General features: G+C 45.4%; 2 protein-coding genes across 4 annotated transcripts; both read right to left on the bottom strand.

The window, feature by feature from the left end:
* Window positions 1–1,587: 1,587 nt before the first annotated feature.
* LOC108369063 (uncharacterized) lies at window positions 1,588–9,728 on the bottom strand. Of its 2 annotated transcripts, none has more exons than XM_017624048.1 (2): window positions 9,562–9,728; window positions 1,588–3,100 (listed from the first exon to the last, which is right to left on the bottom strand). In XM_017624048.1, exon 2 carries the CDS (start codon window positions 3,058–3,060, stop codon window positions 2,329–2,331), a length of 732 nt encoding a protein of 243 aa, XP_017479537.1. In that variant the 5' UTR covers window positions 3,061–3,100; window positions 9,562–9,728; the 3' UTR covers window positions 1,588–2,328. The 2 variants fall into 2 exon arrangements, with proteins under 2 accessions (XP_017479537.1, XP_017479529.1); XM_017624040.1 differs by having other exon boundaries at window positions 1,588–3,060.
* Window positions 3,094–8,826, bottom strand: LOC108369046 (uncharacterized). Of its 2 annotated transcripts, none has more exons than XM_017624025.1 (2): window positions 7,533–7,581; window positions 3,094–7,476 (listed from the first exon to the last, which is right to left on the bottom strand). In XM_017624025.1, exon 2 carries the CDS (start codon window positions 7,293–7,295, stop codon window positions 3,234–3,236), a length of 4,062 nt encoding a protein of 1,353 aa, XP_017479514.1. In that variant the 5' UTR covers window positions 7,296–7,476; window positions 7,533–7,581; the 3' UTR covers window positions 3,094–3,233. The 2 variants fall into 2 exon arrangements, with proteins under 2 accessions (XP_017479514.1, XP_017479520.1); XM_017624031.1 differs by having other exon boundaries at window positions 6,652–7,476; window positions 7,533–8,826.
* Window positions 9,729–9,981: the final 253 nt, after the last annotated feature.

Below are 9,981 nucleotides of genomic sequence, written 5' to 3'. Positions count from 1 at the left end.
TTATTCGAAAACGGGATATGGTTCCTCCAGTAAAAATTTACTGTTTTATACTGCTTATCTTTAGAGGTGATCATGGTAGAGTACTGGGACTTGGTACTGGGGTATGTAAAATCAATTGTAAATTCATGGAAGAAGATTATGGTTATAAGAAAAAGGGGCGTAGCACTTCCAGTACAAATTTACTTTTTCTTGCCACATATCCCTGGAAGTGTTTGTGGAAGAATACTGGAACTTGGTATGGAGTTGTGTATGCAAAATGTATCAATTGCTCATGGATAAAATATGTGAGTTATTAAAAAAGGAGGCATGTCGCCTCCCATACATACTAAAAACTTCTTAATACATATCTCTGGAAGGATAGAAAATCTCTCGAAGTATTTTAAATTTGTTATGGATATTTATTTTATAAGTGCCGTACTGACAGAATAAATTTCATTAAATGGAAAAGGTAGAGCCGGTTTCGGCCTTATAATCTAAAGCTCTCTTGAGGCATTTGCTACAGTAATGAGAAGTGGTATTTTATCAATGCCAGATTACTAAATTTGAGTTGGAAATATTAGAACCCGCCGTGGCACCTCCAAGAAGGTTACACGTTCACGCGTCGTATACCTGGAACCATTTTAAGGTAAACTTAGAGGGATTGATATCTTAGGTATGCCTAGCGCGCAGACGAGATTTTATAATTTCATAGTTTGAAACGGCCTAAATACCTTAACTCGCTTAAAAAATAACGAGCTATAACGAAATGGGTACAGATATAAAATCTAACATCATTAAATTATTTTTCATATTTGTATAAAGGCGCGGGGTGAAACCCGCGGGTATAAGCTAGTATGTCTATAAAAATGAAGCAAATATTTCCAATTTTGAGCAGTGGAGAAAATCAAAATTTAATTTTGTTTTCAATAGATTCGATAATGATTTTTTTGACAATTTTGTACGTGTACGAAATTGTACAGTGTGACTTAAGTACAACGAAGAAACATCTTCCACACAACGCCTTAAAAAGTTTTCAGGATAAGCTATTGTGAGTGATCGCGAATGGACCACCCGCATCGTTTATCTCACTTATTTAGGTGCACACAAACAACTCCTACAAAATAAAATTTTATGAAGAACGTACGTATTTACGAAATATCTGGTGTTCAGGGAAATTCCAACTAAACCACATAACGCCGCACTTAGGGAAATGCATTTTGAAGAACAAATCACTACATGCTGCAGCTTTAAACGAACGAAATCATGTGCTCTGCTTCCGAAAATATTTCTAAAGCATACTAGGGGCCTGTGCCAAATGATAGAAAAGAGAAAATTTTGACGGATCAAAGTAAAAATCTGACATTTCTCGTGGTGAATAAGCCCCATGAGCTAGGTAAAATTCTGACAGCTTATAACCATGTATACACATAATATTGCTTGGCGGTAATAAGGAGTGAACATGAAAATGAAAGCTGAAACAGTATAAAAAAAGCTTACGTTACTTGCAAATTATAAAATAAATATTAGTAAGGGGGGTCGGCTCCTCTTTAGGCTGCTGAGATCCGGGCGTGGAGTGACGGAGATGGCGTTGCGGTTGAAGGTCGGCGAAGGTTGCGGCGGTGGTGGCTAGATGGTTCGCTGCTACTAGGGTGACGGTGACTGCCTTCTGGCGGCGCTGTGGTATTCCCGCGGCGGGGATGCTGTTTTGGCGAGGATGGGGCTGTTGTGCTCCCGTGGGATGAAATGTGACACCGAAGACAGGTTTCGGCGGCTTCCTTGCGCAAACTCACTTGACTTTCAAAACGAGGGGAGTGGGCTTGCGCGCTTACCGACACGGATTTGGCGACTGACCAATATTGTGACTCGAAATAAAAACCACCGAACTTGAACTTTAGGGTACAATTTCGTTTATTCAATAATCTTAAGGACGGTGTTTTTTGATTAACGCAAAAGTATTCTGGGTTGCGACCGCACACAAAAAACTTGAAAAATTTATGTATGTATAATAATTCTTTGTTGACATTTGTCAACCTATATGTCAGCCGCGCGCGCTGCATTACCAACGCGCGTTGCCAACCACTCAAATTCAATGCAAACTACTATAAAACTTTTACAATGCAAGTTAGGGTATTCACTAAATACGTTTTACAAGTTGGATAATTGAAGATACTAATAGGTAAATATAAATATGCAAGTTATCAATTTAAACAATTCAATGTCATACATAGTGCACTTTTGCGTTGTGCCAAATTACAATTTTAAGGAATTCAATTTTGTGAAAGGTGCATTCTTGCGTTGTGTTAAACGACATTCTTAACTCGTTTAACTATCCTGCCGCCCCTAGACGCGTTAAGCGGATAGACTGCTCTCCAACTCCCGTAGCTTTCGGATCGCCTCCTTAACCAGACTCCGTGTCGCCCTGCCCCGAGGTGCTATGTTACGCACTATATGTGCGGTATGACGAACATTCTTTGGGTGCCGGAATTTTTGAGGCTGCTGATATGCGTTGGGGGTGACTCCATTGCGGGGCGGTCGGCGCAAGCGGTAGGATGCGGATTTGGATGGCGCCGAGATTGAGCGTCGAGCCGATGTTGAGCGTGGCGCTGAAGCTGGAGCTGAACGTGGCGGTGGATGTGCTTGGGAGGTGTTCTTGCGGTGAAGAAGGGTGTGATGGCGTTGGGCGCAAAGCTTGCATACGCCAGCGGAGGGACATTCACTGCTGTGATGTGACAGCGCAAGACAGTTGGTACAGAAGTGGTGTGCACGAGCGATCAGATAGCGTTGCGCTGGCTGCATTGCGCGAAATACGTGGCATACGCGCAGGGCATGATGACGTGCGCACAAACGGCATCGCTGATAGTCCGCTCCTTCGTCGTCGGGCTGAGTGTCCGGAACCGAATCAACAACCATGGCCTCTGGTTGCGGTTTTTGTACAATACGGGGTGCCGGGGTTGGACCACCGCTGCTAGCTCGCGGTTTGGGTGCAGGAATGCTGCTGCTACTGCGCGGTGTAAGTGTCGGGCCACCATTGTTGCTTCGTGGCGCAGGTTTCGGGACGCCATTAGAGTTGCCGTTCTCCATCTGTAAGTAAGCCGGTGAAATACGATTTTCAGTGGGGAGTCTACAAGACAGTTGAAGAAACGTGAGATTAGAATATTTTATTCAGATACACAGAGATTTAAATTCATTTGAGATAAGAGAATCTGTTATCATGAAAGTGCTTAAAGGCTTTAACAAGTGCTACTTTGGAGAAATCAGAGGGGGGCGTCACCAATTGGTAACGGGCATATTTTGACTATGGGGCGAGTAAGGGTGCCAGATTGAGTGCGTATATCGACAACTCGAACATGTCCGTCTTTGCCGGGATGTGACCTTTCGATGCGGCCTAGACGCCATTCAGTGGGAGGTAAAGTATTGTCAACAATAAGAACGCAGTCACCGACTTTCGGTTCTGCCTGGGTATTTTTCCATCTATATCTCTTCTGTAAATCCTTGATATAATCCTCTTTCCACCTTCGACTAAACTCGTGATGTAACACCTTCACTTTTTCCCACCTATTAAGGAGGGACAGATGGCTGTGGTCGACTTCAGGGAGTGCTAAGAGGGGGGCGCCTCGTAAAAAGTGGCCAGGCGTAAGCGCTGTGAAGTCTGTGGGGTCTTGGGATAGAGCAGAGATTGGCCGGGAGTTTAATACGGCCTCTATTCTGACTAACAGGGTGGTGAACTCTTCAAATGTGAATTTGCTGGGTCCAGCAGTCCTTTTGAGATGCATTTTGAAACTTTTGACTGCGGACTCCCACAAACCGCCCATATGGGGGGCTCCTGGCGGAATAAATTCCCAGTTGATGCCTTGAGGTGAGTATTTCTGGATGACGTCTTGAGATACCTCCTTCAGAAATTCGATGAACTCCTTTTCGGTTGCTCGTTTGGCCCCGACAAAGGTTTTGCCATTGTCGCTCATCATCTTAGCGGGATAACCCCGTCGTCCGACGAAGCGAGCAAACGCAGCGAGAAATCCGGCAGTGGTCAGATCGGAACACAGCTCGAGGTGGACTGCTTTTGTAGTGAAACATACAAAAACAGCCACATAGCCCTTCACCAACGTGTGCGATCTTAGCATTGAGGCCTTTATCTGGAAAGGTCCAGCAAAATCTACGCCCGTAATAGTAAAGGGCGGAGCATACGTGCATCGTTCCGAGGGGAGGGCCGCCATTATTTGCGATCGCGTTTGCTGCTTGTGGACCGTGCAACTTTTACATTGGAAGATGCATTTTTTTATGAGGGGCTTAAGCCGAGGGATATAAAATTCCTGCCTTATGACTTGCTGCATGAGACGAGTTTCTGCATGGAGGAGCAGTTCGTGCAGAAAGCGGGTGAATAGGATGGCGAACCGGGATTTTTCGGGAATAATGATGGGATGTCTTTCATTATAGCTCAAAGTGGCGTGAGCTAATCGACCATTCACGCGGAGCAACTCGGTTTTATCTAAAGACGGGTTGAGGGGAAGCAGAGGACTCCGTTTATCTATGGGTTTGGAGTTTGCTAAACAGGCCTTTTCCCGAGGAAAGTAGCGAGATTGGGTCAAAGCTAGGAGCCTGTATTTGCTATTACGGAGGTCATCATGGGAGAGAGAGATGGGATTATTTGACCTAACCTGTCTGACTCGGTCTCGAAGACACTGTATAAATTTAAAAACATACGCCATAACTCTAAGTGCGCGGGGAAACGAGGAGAAGCGATCAAGGATATCGTGATCTTCCTCTGTGGCATGTAATGCCTCGACTCGGCGCAATTCTGGAGGGGAGATATTTCGGGTGGCCGGTTTTGGCCAGGCTTCGGGTGGGCTTAATAGCCATTCCGGTCCATGCCACCAAAGCGAAGAGGCCGCTAAGTCCAGGGGTCTGCATCCTCTGGTGCCCAGATCTGCGGGGTTGTCTCTGCTGCCCACATGCCGCCAGGTGGCGTTTCCGACGAGATCTAAAATTTGTGCCGTGCGATTGGAAACGAAGGTCTTCCATGAATGAGGGGGTTTTTCTAGCCATGCCAAGACGATCTCGGAGTCAGACCATAGTGTCAGTTTCCTCTTAGATAGGTCGAGTTGTGACTGCACTACGGCGACCAGCTTCGCTAGGAGAAGGGCGCCGCACAATTCAAGTCGGGGTAAACTGGTGGTTCGGAGAGGCGCTACTTTGCCTTTGGAGACCAGCAGATGAGAAGAGGTCCTGCTACCATTCGTGGTTCGCACATATATGTTAGCGCAGTATGCTTTCTCGGAAGCGTCGCAGAAGCCATGTAGCTCGACTTGGTCGGCTGGGACAAAATCTACCCATCGGGATATTTGGATGCTAGAAATGGCTTGGAGATTGGTTGCAAATTGCATCCATTTCGTCAGACGAAGGGGCTTGACCTGGTCATCCCAGTCAGTTCCGTCCAGCCATAGTTCTTGTAGCAGGATTTTGGCTTGGATCATTATGGGCGTAAGCCATCCTGCGGGGTCAAACAATTTGGCAACTGCCGAGAGGATTTGTCGTTTTGTACTGGCGGATGACGCTGGGATGGAATCAACGGTGTACGAAAACGTGTCGGTTAGAGCGTTCCACTGAATCCCGAGCGTTTTAGTGGTGCTTGTTGTTTCAAATTCTAGGAAGTTTGTATCAAGCAGGTCGTCTTTGTTGATGTTTTTCAAAATTTCAGGGTGGTTGGCTGTAATCTTTTTAAGTGGGAAGCCTGCCGAATTGAGCGCTTGGATGACTTGAGCGAGGGATTCTTCGGCTGAAGGGAGATCATGACCACCGGAAAGTATATCATCAACGTACGTTTCATTGTTTAATATGGGCACCGCTAAGGGGTACGTGGTTTGCACGTCATCTGCGAGCTGGTGAAGGGTACGTATGGCGAGGTAGGGTGCGCAATTCAAACCAAACGTGACAGTTTTCAACTTATAATCTTGTATTTGGCTATTTGTAGATGGTCGAAATACGATTCGTTGATAGTCTTGGTCGTCTTTGTGTAGCAGTATCTGTCGATACATTTTTTCGACATCGCCGTTGAAGACAAATCGATACATACGCCACTTGAGGATCAATAACATCAAGTCGGGCTGGAGGGTTGGTCCGGTGTAAAGAACATCGTTCAGGGAATGTCCGGACCCCGATTTCTTCGAAGCATTGAAGACGACTCGGACTTTGGTCGTTCTTTTTTCGGGTTTTATAACCGCGTGGTGTGGGAGGTAGAACGACCAATATTTGCCTTGAGAAGATATCTCGTGGGAAGTTGTTTCTTCCATATGGTTGAGGGTGAGATATTCGTTTAATACATTTTCGTAAAGTGATTTTAGATCGCCTTTTCTGAGCAAATTTCTTTCCATGCTCAGGCACTGTTGGAGGGCGGGGGTGCGAGACGGGCCAAGGGAGATAGGGTCTGGGAAGCTTGGCTTAAAGGGCAGTCTGACTACATAACGACCATCCGCTGCTCGTGTGGTGGTGGACTGATAAAATTTTTCACAGTTTTCATCATCAGGCAAAGTGAGCTTGGGTTTCGGAACCTCTTCTAGCTCCCAAAACTTTCGCAGCTGGGAATCTAAAACCTCATTGGAGATCGGTGCAGCTTGAGTGGAGAAACAGGCTATTTTTTCGGGAACCTGACCACTTAAGATCCAGCCGAATATGGTGTTTTGTGCAAGCAGATTTTTGGAAATTTTCTCAATGCCTTCCAGCATTATTTCAGGAATGAGGTCACTGCCAATGACCAGATCAATTTGGGACGGGGAGTGGCAGTTAGTATCTGCTAGCTGGAGGTGAGACCATTTTTCTCGTTGTTCGAGAGTTGGCTGGAATTTGGGAAGCATTTTCGTCAACTGTGGCAGGACTATTGCTTGAGCCTTTATTTTCGTGGTCAAATCTGCGGAGGCTAAGACGAGATTGCATAGTTTGTTCGAAGTCTGAACAACTCTTCCTCCCATGCCAGAAATTTCAAAGTTAGAAGCTTCGTATGGTAGCCTTAGTTTATTTTGGGCTTTGGAGGAAATAAAAGTTCGTTCCGAACCCTGATCTATGAGAGCTCTGAGCTTGAAGATCTCGCCCTTGTGCTCAACTGGAACTATTGCTGTTGGGAGGAGAATCTTGCTCTCATTTTCCGAGTAGAAGGACTGTACTCTTGCTCTGTTTGAGCATGAAGGCTCCTCATGATTTGTTGCCGACCCAGCTGGACTTTGTGGGTTGGAATTAGCGGGCGTCGTCAAAGCGACCTGAGATGTCGTTCTTTGAGTTCGAGACTGCTGTCTTGGAGGCATGGGGGGCGTGTCTTCATGAAGCATTGAGTGATGCCGTTCTTGACAATGGGAGCAAGTATATTTACTTGAGCAGTCTTTTATCAAGTGGGTCTGACATAGGCAATTAAAACAGAGGTTGTGTTCTCTCACAAACTTTCTGCGATCCTGAGTTGGCAGTTGACGAAATTTGGAGCACTGAGAGAGAGTGTGTTGAGGTTTATTGCACATTGGGCATTTGTATGGTTTTGTGCGTTGTTCCGTCATGTGCGCTCGGATTTGGCAAAAGGAGTTGTTGTGAGAGTTCTGAGAGGTGGGGGGTTTAGGGAATGGCCTACTGTTAGGAGGGGTTGGCCTCGAGTAGCCTATTGTCGAAGGATTAGTCCGCGGAGGTTTGGGTGCACGAAATTGATCTACCCTTTCAACCACCTCGTATCGAGTAGTGAGGAACTGGTTCATTTGGGACCAGTTCGGGAGGTCTTTCCTGGAACTGAGGGACTGCTCCCATAGGGCCACGGTGTTCTCAGGAAGCTTGGAGGTAACCAGGTAGATCAGAATGGGATCCCAGCTTTCGGTGGAGACTTGCTGGGTGCCTAGAATCTGGAGACAGTTATTCACCGATGATTGCAGTCTCTGTATGTCTTCGCTATTTTCTATTGGGATGGGTTTTAGATTCATAAGGATGCGGATTTGGTTATCTACTAAAACCCTTTTGTTTTCATAGCGAGCTTTTAGTGCTTCCCATGCCAGCTCGAAATTATCGTCACTCAGAGGGAATTGTTTAACTATTTGGGCAGCTTTTCCTTGCGTTTTGTACCTGAGATGGTACAACTTCTGCGCCTTAGTGAGCTTAGGGTGATTTATATAGACCGCCGTGAACATATCACGGAAGGACGGCCATTGCTCATAACCCCCATAAAAGGTTTCGGTGTCGCAAGGTGGGACGTTTAAGCTTATGCCTGAAGTTTCCTGAGGAAGTGATGTACTGGCTTTGGGAGTGGGACTTGTGGTTTGTGCTACTAACTGGAGTTGGTCTCCGATTTGGGCTTTTGTTTCTTCATATATAATCAAACATGACCTATATTTACTGTAGGCAGACGCTCTAAAGTCTTCGGGGAGGTCATGTTCTTCAATTTCCAAAGTCGAATCAAAGGCGTTTTGAACTCTATTCCAAAAGTTTTCTAGGCTCTTGTCTTTTATTTTCAGTACAGACTCAGTATTTTCTTCGATCGGGGCTGATCTGAATCGGGCGCAGTAATCCATCAAATTATCTGTCTCCGATATGAATTTAGTACATATGACCGATTGTTTTGCCTTTTTTGGCTTTCCGCTTGTACGCGTAGAGCGCTGAGATTCCGCGGGGGTCTCGAGAATTTTTTCTTCTTCGCTCATTCTGGGACTTTTTGGCTTATCTTGAGTGCTAGTGAGACCTAGCATTCGAAGTCGAATGAGCGGACCTAATTAAGGTTGGGATGTGGGGGTGATCAAATACAATCGGGGCTTTACTGTGCGGTCGCAAATAATACGGTTTGAATTAATCACAGGGGAGCGCCTGGAAACCAAGAGAGTGTGGGAAAACTAATAAGTGGGAAAATTCTATATTTTTTTTTCTTTATGAGGGATTTCGGATCACCGTGTTGAGAATTTTCACGCTTGACCCTGTTCACGCAAACCACAAATGGAGATAATTTGAGCGCAAAATGTATGATTACCTATCTAATGGACTGTATTTTATCTTTTCGAGCACTGTAACTGCCTTGCCTTTTTTATGGGTATTTGTTGTAGGGAGTTCACTGTACGTTATTTTATTTACTTTGTACCGCACTTTCTTTTATATGCCCAATACGTAGTTGGGTATGTGTATGAATGTATGTGTATATATATAAATATAGGGATTACTAAACGAGGGGTTAGTTATGTATTCCCAGCTATAATGCCTTGTATGTTTATTTGGGATTAACTGATTAGCCGCTGTATATACTATGAGCTTTGGTATATGTGTATATATATATGTACGCCAAGTACTATTTGCTTGTATGCTACAGAATGTTATGTGAAGTACATATGTATATGTATTCTTGCAAAAGTCTTTGTGTGGGTAAAAAATTCGTGAAAATTGGCGCAAAAAAGGTAAAATTGGCGGGAAAAATGAAAATATGGCGGGAAAATTGAAAATTTATGGCCCGAGCAAGGGAAAATGTATGACTTANTATTACTTAATGCTGGCGTTCACTAAACATACAAGGAATTATTTTCTGCCTTTTTAAAAACTTTGTTTCACCGCAGGGTTAGTAAAAAATTGATTTTTACTCACGGTTTTGCTGGGGATACTTCATTTTGGGGTTATGGTACTCCACCGGTGCGGCTCTCTGTTGGCGCCGAAGGACCAATAGTAAGGGGGGTCGGCTCCTCTTTAGGCTGCTGAGATCCGGGCGTGGAGTGACGGAGATGGCGTTGCGGTTGAAGGTCGGCGAAGGTTGCGGCGGTGGTGGCTAGATGGTTCGCTGCTACTAGGGTGACGGTGACTGGCTTCTGGCGGCGTGTGGTATTCCCGCGGCGGGGATGCTGTTTTGGCGAGGATGGGGCTGTTGTGCTCCCGTGGGTTGCGGCGGCTTCCTGCGCAAACTCACTTGCTTTCAAACGAGGGGAGTGGGCTTGCGCGCTTACCGACACGGATTTGGCGACTCGAAATAAAAAACCGAACTTGAACTTTAGGGTACAATTTCGTTTATTC

Source organism: Rhagoletis zephyria, unplaced genomic scaffold (assembly GCF_001687245.7).
Source record: "Rhagoletis zephyria isolate East Lansing unplaced genomic scaffold, Rhagoletis_zephyria_1.1 Rzeph_scaffold_00056, whole genome shotgun sequence".
NCBI classification, from domain to species: domain Eukaryota; kingdom Metazoa; phylum Arthropoda; class Insecta; order Diptera; family Tephritidae; genus Rhagoletis; species Rhagoletis zephyria.
Note: the sequence above shows the minus strand (reverse complement) of the source record. Positions and strands in the feature narration are given on the sequence as shown.

What these genes read in the sequence shown, in the direction of transcription:
- LOC108369046 (XM_017624025.1), bottom strand. Translation starts at nt 7,295, where the DNA reads ATGCTTCATGAAGACACGCCCCCCATGCCTCCAAGACAGCAGTCTCGA.
- LOC108369063 (XM_017624048.1), bottom strand. Translation starts at nt 3,060, where the DNA reads ATGGAGAACGGCAACTCTAATGGCGTCCCGAAACCTGCGCCACGAAGC.